The sequence below is a fragment of the Myxocyprinus asiaticus genome, chromosome 41 (genome assembly GCF_019703515.2).
Source record: "Myxocyprinus asiaticus isolate MX2 ecotype Aquarium Trade chromosome 41, UBuf_Myxa_2, whole genome shotgun sequence".
NCBI classification, from domain to species: Eukaryota; Metazoa; Chordata; class Actinopteri; order Cypriniformes; family Catostomidae; genus Myxocyprinus; species Myxocyprinus asiaticus.
The window spans coordinates 16284092-16301150 of NC_059384.1; the positions used below are offsets into that span (position 1 = coordinate 16284092).

The 17059-nt window shown below is 37.1% G+C and overlaps 1 protein-coding gene across 3 annotated transcripts in view; it reads left to right on the top strand.

Annotated features, from left to right (window-relative positions):
* Positions 1–16821, top strand: part of LOC127431986 (protein Aster-C-like) — an 18809-nt gene extending 1988 nt beyond the window's left edge. Inside the window, exons 3-18 of one of the 3 annotated variants that reach the window (XM_051682695.1) lie at positions 212–347; positions 2245–2345; positions 2494–2589; positions 2941–3021; positions 4774–4898; positions 5001–5157; positions 5268–5427; positions 5501–5671; positions 5846–5964; positions 7995–8137; positions 8251–8354; positions 9264–9386; positions 10774–10840; positions 10930–11049; positions 11149–11254; positions 14710–16821. In XM_051682695.1, coding sequence (XP_051538655.1) covers positions 212–347; positions 2245–2345; positions 2494–2589; positions 2941–3021; positions 4774–4898; positions 5001–5157; positions 5268–5427; positions 5501–5671; positions 5846–5964; positions 7995–8137; positions 8251–8354; positions 9264–9386; positions 10774–10840; positions 10930–11049; positions 11149–11254; positions 14710–14778 — 1878 coding nt within the window. In that variant the 3' untranslated portion in view covers positions 14779–16821. Of the gene's footprint in view, positions 1–211; positions 348–2244; positions 2346–2493; positions 2590–2940; positions 3022–4773; positions 4899–5000; positions 5158–5267; positions 5428–5500; positions 5672–5845; positions 5965–7994; positions 8138–8250; positions 8355–9263; positions 9435–10773; positions 10841–10929; positions 11050–11148; positions 11255–14709 lie in introns of all 3 variants that reach the window. The other 2 variants (XM_051682693.1, XM_051682694.1) reach the window with 2 other exon arrangements.
* Positions 16822–17059: the final 238 nt, after the last annotated feature.

A 17059-nucleotide genomic window follows, 5' to 3' on the forward strand; every position in this document is an offset into this window, starting at 1 on the left:
GAAATTTAACAAGCACCCTCAACCTCTCACTGTATGCTTGCATGAATATTTGTTTGCCTGTGTAGCATCATATCTGCATGTAATCTATACAGGCTGGGATGTGTAAAGAGAATAAATATCTGTAGAAATGGACAATGAAGCAAATTTTATTATTAATAATTGCTTTTATTATTTTAATTGCTTGGATGTGTGTGTGATGTTTACCTCACAGGGCCTGGAGGTGATTGGGCAGTGCATAGCAACACCACATTCACCTGAAGCACTACTTTACACTAGTTATAAACAGAAGAGTGATGAGTTTCGGAAGTTATTCAGAGAGCTGCCAGACAATGAGAAACTAATTGCAGGTAAGACTGCTAGAGGGAGACAGAGAGGAAGAGAGATAATATACACTGCCGGTCAAAAGTTTTGAAACACTTACTCATTCTTTATTATATTTTTTCCCCCACATTTTAGAATAATATTAAAGTCATCAAAACTATGGAATAACATAAATGGAACTATGGGAATTATGTTGTGACTAAACAAAATCCAAAATAAATCAAAACTGTGTTATATTTTAGCATCTTCAAAGTAGTCACCCTTTGCTTAGAATTTGCAGACATGTACGCTTGTCATTTTCTCAACCATCTTCTTGAGGTATCACCCTGGGATGCTTTTTAAACAGTATTGAAGGAGTTCCCATCTATGTTGGGCACTTATTGGCTGCTTTTCTTTATTATTTGGTCCAAGTCATCAATTTCAAATTTAATTAAATTTTAGTTTTATAATGAAATGAATTAATATGGTGGCACAATTATATTTTTGTCTACAAAACTAATTTCAAACATTTAAGCATACGCCTTCAGATCAAAAGATTTTTAGGATCATGAGAAACATTTCAGTCAAGTGTTTCAAAACTTTTGACCGGTAGTGTATATACACTGATGAACCAACTCATTATGACCACTCACAAGTGAAGCGAATAACGTTAATCATCTCCTAAACAATCAGTTCTCGTAGTCATGTTGAAAGCAGGAGAAATGGGCAGGAGTAAAGATCTGAGCGACTTTGACAAGGGCCAAGTTGTTATGGCCAGACGACTGGGTCAAAATATCTCAGAACGGCAAGGCTTGTGGGGTGCTCCCGGTCAGCAGTGGTAGGTACCTTCCAACAGTTGTCTGAAGAGGGACAAACCACAAACCGGCGACAGGGTGTTGGGTGCCCAAGACACATCTCTGCGTGAGGGCAACAAAGGCTATCCCGTCTGGTCAGAACTGAGTCACAGACAATTTTAATGATGGTTATGGGAGTAATGTGTCACAACACACAGTGCATCGCACCCTGCTGCGTATGGGGCTGCGTAGCTGCAGACCGGTCAGAGTGCCATGATGACCCCTGTCCACCGTTGAAAGCGCCTACAATGTGCACGCGAGCATCTGACCTGAACCTTGGAGCAGTGGAGGAAGTTTGTCTGGTGGTCAAGTGGACAGCCGTGTATGTGTGCGCCGTTTACCTGGGGATGTGATGGCACCAGGAAAGACGACAAGCCGGTGGAGGGAGTGTGATGCTCTGGGCAATGTTCTGCTGGGAAACCCTGCGTCCGGCCATTCATGTGGACGTCAATTTGACATGTGCCACCTACCTAAACATTGTTGCAGTCCAGGTACACCCCTTCATGACAGTGGTATTCTCTGATGGCAGTGGCCTCTTTCAGCAGGATAATGGGCCCTGCCACACTGCACACATTGTTTGGGAATGGTTTGAAGAACATGATGAAGAGTTCAAGGTGTTGCACTGGCCTCCAAATTCCCCAGATCTCAATCCGATTGAGCATCTGTGGGATGTGCTGGACCAACAAGTCCGATCAATGGCGACTCCACCTCGCAACTTACAGAACTTGAAGGATCTGCTGCTAATGTCTTGGTGCCAGATGCCACAGGACAAATTCAGGGGTCTTGTAGAGTTCATGCCTTGGCGGGTCGGCGCTGTTTTGGTGGCACGTGGAGAACCAACAGCATATTAGGCAGGTGGTCATAATGTTTTGGCTCATTGGTGTATACACTGTTGTAACAGTTCGGGAAATGCATGGGCAAGGAGGAAGCTGGGACTGGCTTAACAAACACGTAGACATTTATTCACACACACATTTTTCACTGTTACAAACATCGTTGGCTTTTATAAATATAAATATACTGTATATATACTCAAAATGTTTGCTGTCAGAGCCACAGTATTTGTATAACAATATCATTTTTCCCCTAGACTACACTTGTGCGCTCCAGAAGGATATCTTGTTACAAGGGCGCATCTACCTTACAGAGAATTGCTTATGTTTCTACAGTCATGTTTTCCGTGGTACAAAAGTGAGTTGTACAGAAATATTATGTATTTTTTATCTATAAATGCCACTATTCACATGGTGAGCATTGTTTGGTTGCTCCTGTGAATTTTATATACAGATTCCATTGTTCAGCAATGCGAAAAATGACAATAAACCTGGCTTTGACTTAGATCACGTTAAATATGAAGGATATCACCGCAATGTCAAGAGAGAAGACAGCAAAATGGATACCAAACGCCATCCAGATCAATACTGATTCAGAGAAGGTGACTGCATTGTTTTCTACCATGAAAATTGTTTATTTCTTGTTTTTGAATATAAATATATATGGTAACACTTTACAATAAGGTTCTATTCATTTTCATTAGTTAATGCATGAGGTATCATGAATTAACGATAAACAATATATATATATATTTTTACATTTATCTGTATTTATTAATCTGTTAATGTTAATTAATAAAAAAATACAATTGTTCATTGTTAGTTCATGTTACTTAATGTTGTTAAATAATGTTAACGAATGGAACCTTATTGTAAAGTGTTACCATATTTACAGTAGGCTGAATGGATATTTTTGTTGTTAGAAAAAAATTGTATTTCACAATTTTCCACAGCTATTCTTCAGTTCATTCTCTGCAAGGGAGAAAAGTTACCTTGGTATATTTCGGCTTTGGCAGAATATTCTAATGGATAAGGTAATTTCTTGCTTTTTTAAATACTTTTCCTTTTTTAACCTCACTATCATTGCTCAACCAATCTCTGATTTGTTGAAATAATCATACAAATACAAATCTCTAAATCATCTGTTGATACATGTTGGTTGTACTTAACTGTAAGCAAGAAAGTTCATATTTGAAACCGAAACAGATACAGAATATGGCTGGGACGTCAAAAGTGAACCATTATCAAATTTACAGTGTTCAGTGAGCCTTGTAGCCAAACACTTACTAATGTGGCATATTAATTCCATGTGAGGAAAACAGACAGAATTATACCCTGTAGACCTAAGGTCAGGGATATGTTTCAGTGTAAACAACCTAAATCAGTAGGGGACACGCCAGCAAATGACAGTATAGTTCACTGACCCCGTCAAAGCGTGGCTTTCTTTGTCTGAAAAAGTAAATACTTTCTCTGTGCAGTAAATACTACCTCTTTAATCTCCCAGATATTTCAGACTACAGACCTGAGCAAAGGAAAATTATAATGGTGAAATGATAATGGAAGATTGATATTAGTAAATGAATAACAGGCCAATAGGCGGCGCAGTTGTAGCTCTCTCAGCTTCCTGATTGCAGCATGAATAGTTCGCTGAGAGCGCACAGGTTACTGGCGTTCAGGTAGGTGACCAGCGCATAACCATTATTAACATACCGCCACGTAACCAAGAAAATCACACGGTAAGATAATTGTTTGAACATGTAATATAATCGTTAATGGGTGGAGTGATTCTAAAGCTTTATAAATCCATAAAATGTTTTCACTTGAACCCTCGGTTTGGAAATGTGTGCGTGCGGTACGGCCTTGGAACAATGTTTTTCATTTCGTTGCGATTGTCGAATGTTTTTTTCAACGATACGACTGTGTGTGGATTTTTTATTTTGTTCAAAAAAGTCGTTCATATTGCTTTTCTGCGCCACTGTTTTTTGATCGACTAGCTAATGCGTATGTTCGCCAAACCGAATGGACGCTGATTACGTTTATTTATTTACATTTTTAGTCGAGGGACGTCTCTCACCTTAATAAAATTCACCATGGCAACAATCGTTTCCGCCAATGTTCCATAGTTGCATTTATTGTTACTAATGTAAAATCATAAATTAATATGGGATCTCAACTACTTTAAACAATGTAAAAAGCTTTCAGAAGTTTTGTTGTTTTATTAGCTTTTTTTGATGGAAGTGGTAGTAACCAAGTTGCCTCTGTTTTATAGTAAAGGCCAAGTCACACTGCCCCAACAAACTCTTAACAAACACCAACATTCTAAAGTTGCCTGTTGGAATTAGAATGTTGAGAAGCATAATTGTTATCTTCAGACTGCCCCAACAAACACCAACAGGATGAACACAGTGACCCAATATAACCCAACAATCATGTTAGTTTGGGGAGGGTGGCAATGTGAATTGGCCTTAACTTGTGTTTTCATTTGGCAGAAACGATGATTTCCATGCTAGAAGGGTTTGTGTATTGCTAATATGTTATGTCTATCCACGTCAGTGTTAGGCTTAATGCTCTGCTAGTTGCCTTCCCAACAGGTTTCAATCACTGGTCAATGCGGAGCAGGTTAGGGCTGTTTTATGGGCAGGTCTAGATGAATATCAGAGAGAAACTCAAGGAGAAAGGGTTAATTGCATTGTTTTAGTGTGTTATCAGACAGAAGCAAAAGTGCAGAGGGGAGGGGCAGAGACACATGAGTGCAAATTGCTCAATGTAGCTTTCCTCTTTTGCAGAAACTGACCAAGCTTGAGTTGTTGCAGATGGTTAAGCAGCATTATGGCAATGACCTAGGGTTGAGTCATGATGAAATGGAAAGCTTTCAAACGTCAGCAGATACTTTCACACCTACCCAGCCCAGGTTAATTACACACATTCATATCTTCACACGCCAGTAAAACAACAAATTTTGGTAAATGGGAGATCAGTTACTTGATTTTTAGGTCCCATATCTCTGTTGCAGTCTGAATATGCGTGGAGAAGATTACACAGGGAGGCCAGAAAGGCCCACATCACTTCGTCTTCCTCAGGGGGAGCTGAGTTCTTATGAGGCCACGACACCACAGGGAGATGATGCACAATCCTCAGTTAGACTGCAAAGCACACTCTCAGCAAATGGGGTACATCCATCAATTTTTTCTTGGCCATTTTGTTTTGTCTTAAAGTGTTTGGTGAGGAACATGTTATCAACCAATTACTTACAGAATTTAGATCTTTATGTACTCAACAGGATGACACTCTCAGCACCCCATCCCGTCAGCGCAGTCCAAATCTGTCCTTGAATCGGTCAGGGTCTGAGCGAGTGTCGAAACGTTCCTCTCTCTCTCTGGACCTGAATGCCAATGAAGACCAGGTCTCAGATAACAGCAGATCTGACAGCCTGGAGGAGGGTGAGAGAGTGTGTTTTGCTTGTATGTGAGATGTGTGTGCTTTTTCTATTATGTGTTTATGCCTTTATGTCAGTATCGGTTTGGCGTTTTCTTGTAGTGGAGGAAAGCGAGACTGTTTCTCCAGCGTCTCAAGGAAGGCTTTTTGTAAACAGGGTCTTTCACATCAGTGCTGAGAACATGTTTGAACTGCTTTTCACCGATTCTAATTTTATGCGGAGATTAATGGATACCAGGAAGATCACAGGTAAGTGTGGTAGTAAGTACCATTTGAATCTAATAATATAGATAAGTGATTGGCAGTATTTCAAGATGCAAAACATCAGTGTTGACTCTGGCCATCCTTATATATTATGTCATACCTTTGCATATTTTGCCTTGTACACTGTTTATGGTAATGAGGGACTCTATCACCTGGCAGGTATAAGCTCTACTTCTTGGCAAAGGGAGGCCTCTGGCTGTATGAAAAGGACTTTGAACTACACCATAACCATCAATAACCCCCTAGTCGGCAAATTCTCCACTGCTACAGAAAACCAGGTTAGAGGGGCAACTGTATGTTTGTATTTTCTTATACTGTTAAGGCTGTTGCGATCATTACATAATTATAATTATTATTTTTTTTGGGTTGATGATTCATGTTCATACAGATAATGCAATAATAAATAAATGTAATAATCTTTTGGTTAATTTTATGTCAGCATAATAGTGTAAGCTTAATATAAACACACCTTAAAAAGAAGACCATTACAAATATAAACAAATAAAAAAATTTCCCAGGCTTATTAACAAATATTGCACAAGGCAAAATGAGAATGAATGTTTTGAATGTACAATGCCAATGACTAAAAGATATTGCTAAAAATAAACAATTAAAATAAATAATGACCAGGCCATACATTTTTGCATCACTTCTTTAAATTATAGTTTTTCAATCGTACTGAAAGACTGCATTTCTTAGTTATATACTGCGTTACACTCTCGGTTAACATGCAGCATTTCATATATCTTTTTATTTATATTTAGATGTATGGTTGGCAGGAAAGAACTGTTTCTGAGAATGTCTAGTTGGCCAAGTTCTGCGAATTCGGTGGGGTGATTGTTCCTTAAATAATTTTAGTTATTGGATTACAACCAAAGTGTTGCTTGTGTTTGAATGTTAAACTAAATCCACATTTGTCAAATTCTGACTGCTACAACTGAAATGGTGGAGTGGTTGCGAGAGCAGTATAAAGTGAACTTCATACACAATTGTTGTCTTGTCTGCATAAGATAGTTAATTATGCATATTATGCACGGGCGATATGCAAGAAATATGTTCAATATGTTCCGTTCATATTACATCGTCAACCCCCCGGCCGAGGGTACGGTGAATATTCTTGCTTTATTGATTTTGCTTTAAAATTATAAAAAGTATTTATTGATACACGAAAAACTTAAACCAATGTTATTTCAAAATTCAAATTGCACTTCAAATTAAATGAAAAAGCTATTAAAATAAAGTGTTCAAAAAATCGTATAACCACCCTTCCATTTGCCGTCACGCAAGTATCCGTCTACTACAGGTGGAAAATTACTAATACAAATAAAGATCTAAATACAATTATAAATGTAAACATACTAATGATGATGATGATGATGATAATAATACTAATAGTTGCAATATAAAATACATTTTAGGTTCAAGGTGAACTTGTTTAGGTTGTATACATATAGGCTGTAAAGTGAACCTGCAGAGTTGCGTTCTCAATGCATGTTAAGCAAGAACTGCTCTGTGGAAATTAAGCGAACTAAACTTCTAGCACCTCCTGAGATGGTCTATGAGAATGCTGCAAATGACCTCAAACAACATTATCCTTGCAAACAGTTTTTCAGACGGCTGAAACAGAAAAGTGAGAACTCTACATGCACGTGTTCCACGAGACACGCTGCCATTACACACCTCTGAACAAACAGCGCATCACGGACTGCTTTTCTTTCGTCTGTTCTTCAAATAATAATAATAAACTGTTTCTTTAAGCATGTGTCTTTGTGTCTAACAGCATTTATTGTCATGTGTCGTCTTACAGTCAGCCCGCCACAGTGGCGGGTAGATGAACAAAATTACACTATGCACATGATAACACATTTGCTGGGTGCAAATTTCATACCCTGGCCTACAGTTTAATTTATTTGGTGACTTCTCAACTCCATGATATTGTAATTTCCTGATATTGTCGATCATTGTCTGTCAATGAGTGTCGCAATTGGCATCGGATATTTGTCATATCCGATTACATCATCCTATCGCCCAGCCCTATTAGGCATTAGACAGCTTTTAGTTCAGTTGTATTATGCAGTGATTAATAAGAAAATGACTGACTGTAGGCGTGTCACAATTACATAATGACTTGCTCACAAGTGTTTCATTTAATTGCGACTATTTGAGCTAATAAAAATCATTTTTCACTTTAAACTCCATGCAAATAATCACAATTAGATCAAAAGGACACAATCAGGTAATTGTGTAATAATGCTGAAAGGCCTAATGACCATACTGTGCTGTATGTTCTGATTTCTGTATATTCTAGACACTATATAAAGAGTCGAGGGTGGGTCAGTACTACATGGTAGATGCAGAGGTCTTCACACATGATGTTCCATACCATGACTACTTCTACACTCAGAATCGCTTCTGTATTATCCGTAACTCAAAGCACAAGTGCAGACTCAGGTGAGCGCCCCCAAATCTGTATGCCTGGCTTTTTTCTTTTTAACTTACACACTAAATCTCTAAATAGATAATATAATCATGTAGCAGATGGTTCTGCTCTTCTGTCTGTGCAGGATTTACACAGATGTGAAATACAAAAAGCAACCCTGGGGTCTTGTTAAGTCCTTTATCACCAAAAACTCTTGGAGTGGCCTAGAAGACTACTTTAAACACCTTGGTTAGTATAATGATTTCTTTACTCTCCCTAACCCTTTATTTTTCCTCTTAACTCATTGGTTGAATCTCTTGCTCTATAAACCCGTTCCGTTTCTCAAACTGGGGTCTGTTTCATACTTATATCCGGGGGGGTCTGCTAAAAACCAAAAATATAGAACGTAACAGTGATGTTTTTGAGCAACCTTGATTCTGATATTTTCCCATTTGTTTTCTTCATTGGCATTCAAAAAAATTCCAAAGTGCTCTAAAGCATTGAACCAAACCAACCAGCTCAGAGATCAATCACTACATTACAGCATTCGATCTAAACAGAACTTATTTTAAAATCAGTTCAGAAAAACTTCATCAAAGGTCCTTGGTTCCAAAAAAGTTTGAAAGAAACCCTACTCTATAGGATGAGACCATTCTGTTGAATGACATTGTCTTTTTGTTTTAAGTATGCACTGCATAGTGCATGATCAACCTTCTGCCTTAATCTTCAAATCCAAGGCCTACTGCCATCTAGCGGGTTTTATAAAAAATAATGACCCGAGATGCAGTCCAAGCTACTGTACATCAATTAAGGAGAGGAGAACTGCAGACTATGCCCAGTGTTTTTCTTATTGACTGGGAAAAAAGAACTGGCTGATCGCTTCTCAGCCATGATTGAAATATTGAAGGCAAAAGAGTAAAGAACAACGCTGAGTGACACAAAGTGCCTAGGGAAGGCTATTAGCAGCATGCATGTGTCAGTTGCCTATTGGTGACATCAATTGGATCCATTTCTTGCAAGGCTATTTTCTCCTTATAATTACCGAATTACAGTGAAGCCAAATCCACAGTCGATCGACTGACCTTGAAATAACCACTCTGGGCTCTAAGATTAATTTCAATGTTCTTCACATCCTCTGTTCACAATGCTCATCCCCAGAGACAGAGCTGCTTGACGAAGAGGCAGATTTGACTCAGGGAAGTGGAGATGCTGGGAAGGCGGGTGGATTGCGCAGGAGGCGAAGAACCTTCAGTCGCACTCTACAGGAACACATGAAGCCAGGCAAGCAGTATGGCACAGACTCTGATCAGCAGAGAGGCGGCACTAAGGGTATAGATTTTTGTCTTTTAATATCTAAACTGATAATGGATGTCTGGAGCATCTGTTTGTCTTTCTTTCTGATACTGGCCTTAAAGATACACTCAGTAATTTTTCCTCAGAATAGAACTGTATTTTGTCTCAAATATGTTTGAAATTATGTACATTCACTTGAGATTAAGACTCCAATCAAATCAAAATCAAAAATCAAATCACTTTTATTGTCACACAACCATATGCACAAGTGCAACAGTGGGTGAAAGTCTTGGGTGCAGTTCCGAACAACATAGCAGTCATGACAATGATAAGACATATACCAATTTACAATAAACATCAGATTTACAATCATATCAGTGGTCTAAATAAAGGTGTTTTATTCTACATGGGTGGGTTGCCTTATGTCATGACCACATGTTAAGAGAACAAGCCAGATATAACTTTGTCAGTAACCCCGATGTTATTGGACAATTTCACTCATTAAATAAATTAATCAGGGCTGACTGCAAATAGGGCATTTCTGCAGTGGCATCCGTAACCGAAAACTACTTTGCGAGATGTTGCATCCATGCCAATAGTTTTCAGTATAAATTTCCAAGACCACTCATATCGGCCCTTTAAAAGTTCTTATAAACCACCCTTGAGCATTGAGGCACTGAACTGTCATCACTAGAGGTAGACTGATATATCGGTTTTACCGATTAATTGGTGCTGATAGTTGCTTTTTGGAACTATCGGTTATCTGCAAAAATCTAAACCGATAGGTTTTTTTTGTTCCTCATCAATAAACCTCATCTGGTGAAATATATACATATTAACTCTTCATCTGGTGAATATATGGGCTATAAAAAGCATCATTTGGTCAATACTTACGGAGCATCGTAAGGTTGCCAGGTCAGGCTGACCTGAGTCCCTGATGTATTTCGGACATGTTTAGAGTTGAAAGTCCCCCATAATGTACACAATCTAAATTTGAGTTATTATTGAGATTTTGGTTGCACAATAAACTGCTTTTGGGATTTTATTCATTTTGGACTTGTGTTGCCTCAATGTCTGTGCCCTTCATAGTAAGGAAAGACTAAGAATCCTTTTTTTTTTTTTTTTTTTTTATATAAACATTCTTTGATTTTTTTTTATTTATTTATTTATATCGGCCGATTAATTGGTTATCTGCCTTTTCCACCAGTTTAGTTATCAGTATTGGCAAAATCCACAGTCAGTCGACCTCTAGTCAACACTAATCAGATGTGAATATGTGGATGTGTCTGTGCACTTAATTTACAAGCAAACATCACAATACTGTATACATATTAGGCATATAACAATAATATCTGTAATGCATCTTAATTTATAGGTGCCATGGACATAAAGAACACACAAAGATTGAACATCACTACCATTGTGGTTGGGATGAGCTTAATGTAAGACTTCATTCACATTCTGTCTTTGGTGATTTAGAATGATCATGTATGACAAATACTTAATGTGCTTATGATGTTTTGTTCCTTAGTCTTTTCGTACTGACAGTTCTAAACTTGGGGCTGTTCTTTAAACTTTGGGCCATGGAGGATGTTGCCCACCGTATGTATGTGAGCACCAAGCACAGGATGAGGGAGAGAACAGAGTCCAGGTAAGAGCTCTTTCAGCAGATATTGTCTTTTTTATTCTTATTCATTGTATATTTATCCTCAAGCTAAGGTAAATGCCTACCACTGCCCATGTCCTGTAGTTTGGCACCTGACTTAGGGCCAAGACATGGACTGCCACACAGAAGTCAAGAGGATGCACACTTACTCAGGGCAGTACTGCAGGACTCCATTAATCTTCTTGAGCAGGTATGTATGGGTGGCACCTAAGGGAACGTTTTGATAACTTTGGCTAATGTTATGTAAAGGTTAGGAACAACCATTGATACAAATAACTTTAAAGGGTCAGGACACCCACTGTTTCAGCACAGTTGAGCTCACCACATTTTTAAAAGATGCACTCAAAGTGGGTGTGATTAGCATCGGAAAGGGGGAGTGAACCTAACAACTGTCTGATCCAGTCACTCAGCTTCATTTTAATAATGCTGTTAACACAGCAAAGATTCTCACAATTTCTTGTAACAGAATGTACAAATTATACACTGTTTTGTAAGCTCACAATACATTACTCACAATAGTAATTTATATCTGTAATTTAATACGCAAATAAATGCCAAGCCATGTACTCTGTATCGAAAATATGTTAACTTACATCTTACAACTTGCATCACAGTAGTATCAACTCTCTCAACTGACTGATGGTGCTTGAGAGTTTGAAGCACTGGTCATGTGCATGGCAACGAATTGCTTGTCAAAGGGTAAAGGCCACGCCTTCTCATGAATAATATCGAGAACACCAGTGACGAAGATTTGCTGAAATTAAATGGAAAGCCTAAACTATGTACGTCACGACTTGTGAAAATAGCCCAGAAAATCCCTAAATTTCCTCTTGAAATGAAAAATAATGTTAACATTCTCTTCCCTTGTGTTCAAGACATATATACCTGTTAACATCTAAAAAAATTTGTTGTTTCATGACCCTTTAAGGGAATAAATGAAAATTCTCTCATTATTTACTCAATCTTATGCCATCCCAGATGTGTAAGGCTTTCTTTGTTCTGCAGAAAACAGATCATTTTATAAGAAAATATCTGCTCTGTAGGCCCGTATAATGGAAGTGAATGGGTAGCAAAAGTTTGAAGCTCCAAAAATCACATAAAGGCTATATAAAAGTAATCCATAAAACTCCATCCATAAAAAGTAATCCAAAATCCATATTTTCAGAAGCGATATGATGGGTGTGGGTGAGAAACAGATCAATATTTAAGTCGAAGGTGAAAGTGGGGATTGATAGGAAAAAGGACTTAAATGTTGATCTGTTTTTCACTCACACTTATCATATGACTTCCGAAGACATGGATTAAACCACTGGAGTCTTATGGATAACTTTTATGTGCTTTTGGAGCTTCTAAATTTTGGTACCTATTCACTTGAGAGAATTTTCATTTTTGCGTGAACTATGCCTTTAATGGAATATCCTTATGTTATTAGTATTTGATAATGTTAGGGCAAAACGTTCTTAGTGCAACATTGTTTGTACTTCCTTAAACTAGATAGGAGTGAAAACTCCAAGTTTTCTGGAGTGTTATGCTAACCTTTAAATAATGTTTTATAAAGTTTTACTTGCTTTAAGAAAACTGGACGTTTTCACGGTTTCCACAACCACAATATAATGTTTAGGAAACATTTTAAGAACATTTGTTTGATGGGATAGCGTTTAGTGAAGAACACCAATGTTCATGATAGTCTTACATATTGTTGTTCACTTATGCCAAGCTTAATGGCTTAATCTCTTTCGCTGTCTAAAAACAGATAAATAATATATATAGGGAGATGGATTAAGTCATAATGTTTATTTGTATAGCGCCTTTCACAACACACATTTCAAAGCAGCTTTACAGAAGATCATGCATTAACAGAAATGATACTGTAATATCTATAATGTCTTAGAGTCATCATTGTGTAGTTTAATAAAATACGATTGTGAATTGTTTAAAAATAAGTAATGAAATAATAATTGTATTTAGAACCCCAGTGAGCAAGCCGAAGGCGACTGTAGCAAGGGACACAAAACTCCATAAGTTGTTGGTTAATGGAGAAAAATAACCTTGGGAGAAACCAGGCTCACTGTGGGGGCCAGTTCCCCTCTGGCTAACATGATGAATATAATGCCAATATTGCTTAATTATGTATATTGCAAGTCATGGTTTAAAATAATTAAACTAAGTGTTAAGGGTCAGTGTTTAAACACAGATTATGTAAAATCTGTAAGATTAATGACTAATGTCTATGAAGTTCATCCTGGATTAACTGCAGAAGTTCACATAGATGCATTGTCCTTGTTAGTTGGTTGATGAAGTGTTTGTTGGCAATTAATTGATAGTCTGTGTATTCCATTTTAAGAGTGTAGTCCATCATTAGTCCGAGGTGATGCAGGCAGTGATCAGTGAGGTGCATCGCAGTTCAACCAGCCAGTAATTTCGGTGAGGTCTATCCTAAATCCAAGGTTCAGGCAATGGCATATGATGTATCCCATGTCTTATGGTTGGAGTTGGCATCAGTTCACCCTCTGAAGTCCATCGTAATAGACTGAAGTGATGTTTGGCTAGCACCGGCTGCATTTAGCCGTCATCACTGAGACATATAGCAGTGGAGTCCAACTTGAAGCAGGAATGGAGCTGGTTCTGGTGACCTCAGGATAGGAGTCCCGAGGTTGAGACAGGAATACAAATAGAAAAATATTAGCATAGATGCCATTCAGTTTATTGCAGAGTTATAGATCATGATCACTCTTTCTGGTTCTGGCAGACTTAACTAAAGCAGTCTAATTGTGAGTTGAAGGATAAATTAGGTGTATGGCTTGCTAAATAGATGAGTCTTTAGTCTAGACTTAAACTGAGTGAGTGTGTCTGCATCTCGAACAGTGTTAGGGAGACTATTCCATAGTTTAGGAGCCAAATATGAAAAGGATCTACCTCCTTTTATGGATTTTGATATTCAAGGAACTATTAACAGGCCAGAATTTTGCGAACGTGATGGAATATAGCATGGTAGAAGGTCACTTAAGTATTGTGGAGCTAGACCATTCAAAGCTTTGTACCTAGTTAACAAAATTTGAAAATTAATATGAAATTTAACAGGTAGCCAATGTAACGATGATAAAATGGGCCTAATATGATCATATTTCTTGGTTCTCGTCAGCACTCTGGCAGCTACATTTTGATTTAGGTGGAATATTTCTTTGGTGGAAGAATGCTGTTCTACAAACATTGGAAATTTGATTTTCAAAGGACGGATTGGTATCAAATATAACACCTAATTTCTTCGCTGTAGAAGACGATGTAACAGTACATCCATTGAGAGTCAAATTATATTTTAGCGGCTTGTTTTTAGAGGTTTTATCGGAATTGAGTAGAAGGAAATTTCTAGCCATCCAGTCTTTTATTTCATTGATACACTCTGCTAATTTGAAGAATTGTGAAAGTTCATCAGGTTTTGAAGAAATATAAAGTTGTGTATTGTCGGCAAAACAGTGGAAACGATTCATGATTATATCTCCCAGGGGAAGCATATACAAGGAGAAGAGCAAAGGAGAAAAACTGATCCCTGTGGATTATTATATTTTGTGATGTATCTTGTTTGGCTGAGAGGTCTCTTGAGTGATTGATGTTTTTTGCTGGTAGTAACTGCTCCCTTCTCCACAGCTGCGCAGCTCTCTTGTGATGCTTCAGCAGAACTTACAGGTCTACAACAGAACCTCCTCTCAGCGCTAAATGCCATTTCAGGCTGGTGACCCAAAAACATAAGGGTATACTTCCCTTAAGACCTGCCCTCACTGTGGAGTGTTGCCATAGGGACTGTCATCCCAGGGCAGACTCGTAACCATGAACATTGTCTCTCTGGGCCTTTTTGTTGTGGTTGGATTATTTTATTTTTTTCTCTAAGCTTTTTTTGTCTTCGAGGGGATTTTGGTGCTGGCAAACTAAATCATGCAAATTTTTATCATGTATTTGTTCACTTGTTCCTGATGACCTTGAAAATAAATGAGAAAAGCTAGTGTCTTTCTCATTCTTTTGAGCTAATATTGATTAACGGTAACATAACTGAAAACAGCTGTACAGCAGATTAAAATGCAAAGGCTTCTCATGATCCTGTTCTAAACTCTTGGGTGCTGATTTGATGGACATTTAAAGTTTTTGCTGCACTACACAGATGCCTTATAAAATGTTGGATTTAGTGCAGTTGTACAAGTGTCTCCACTTTAATAATAGAGGTAGCAATGCAGGCCCATTGCCTCTGCAGATCAAATAGCTCAACTGTTAAAGATCTATCTTACATTCACTCATGTGGCCTTTGTATCTTGATTTAAACTAAATGTTGTCTTAATATACATCTAAGCATTTGTTAATGATTGCACCTTAAAACTTAATGAAAAATGTATTGAGTTAAATATAAAAATGTGTAGAATCTTTGTAGGCTCAATGTGCTCATTTTTTAATTTTAATAATGTGTAACACTTCAGGTTCATCTGAAGAATATAAAATAAGAGAAATGGGTTAAAACAATGAGTGATGATCACTTTGTCTTGCCTATAAATTGTTTACTCTTGGCTTAATACCTCTTTTGGTCGTACAGTAGCTTTTAGGGACTGTATAGTCACTGTTGATGAAATATGTTTGTGACATCCATTTAAATTCTTCACAGTGGGAAAATAAAAATTCATGTGGGTCTTCATCACAAGAGAATGTAAAATGTATTCAGTTTGTCACAGGAAACAATATAGGAGAAATGGGTATATATAGATGTATTTATTTTTTGTATAGATAAAAAAAAAAATTATTGAAATCTTTTATAAATTTTCTTCTGAAACTATTTATAAATAAAACCCTGTCCTGGCATTACAACATTAAGTTTGTGAAGATTCTCATTATTTTGAAGGAAAAACTGTAGCGTTATCTAAACCTTTGAAAACATTGTTGATGTTATTGGATATGTATTTAGAGAGCAACGTGTTCTGCGAACACCTAGATAAGATAGATTGTATATGGATATCAAAAAACTAACATCAATGCAAACTGATCATGTTTCCTTGCTTAAAGGGATAGTTCACCCAAAAATGAAAATTCTCTCATTTACTCACTCTCATGCCATCCCAGATGTGTATGACATTTTCTTCTGCAGAACACAAAGATTTTTAGAAGAATATCTCGGCTCTGAAGGTCCATACAAAGCAAGTGAATGGTGACCAAAAGTTTGAAGCTCCAAAGTCACATAAAGGCAGCAAAAAAGTAAATGTGCATTTAAAACAAATATAAATGGTATTTTGAGGTTCACTTACTAATTCTTGTCAAGTGGATACATGCGACCTGTTTTGAGTACATTCTGCAGTAGCAGTACAAGCATTCAATGCACACATATTAAAATACATTAAAGTCAACAACACAATATACTTAAATGTATAGATGCATATATACAGAGTAAAGATTATAGAAATAATTAACAATCCTTATGTGACCTTAACACATTTCTCAGGGTCAATTAATTTAAATTATGAAATATATTATTCACTGGAGCAAAATGCCACCCCTGCACTTTTTTGCAGTTTAAGATTTTATTATATAGTTGTTTTTACAAACTCTGTAACCCTTTGTGTGCTTGCCTATGCAGAGCATATTACCTGTTTATTTTTCTATACCAAAACTTTGCATTTGTGTCATAAAACCAGTCTCATTACTTTGATTTTATTTTTTATTTGTAAAATAAATAATTGTAAAATAAAGATGCATTTCCTGTAATTTTTGTCCTATATTCACCAAAACTATCTTTCACAAAGATGAACCTTGAACAAAACACACATAAAAATTGGTTTGCATTAATACATTTTGTGATGCAATTTCATTATGTGGAACTTTATGTTATGGACATTTTTAAACAAATATGCATGGTATTTTGAGGTGTAATTTAATTATTGTCAAGTGAAGTTATAAACAATGCATTCTGCATTAGCAGCATGTAACTAGTGGCCTGCCACAGTGGACCGAATTGCCATCAGCT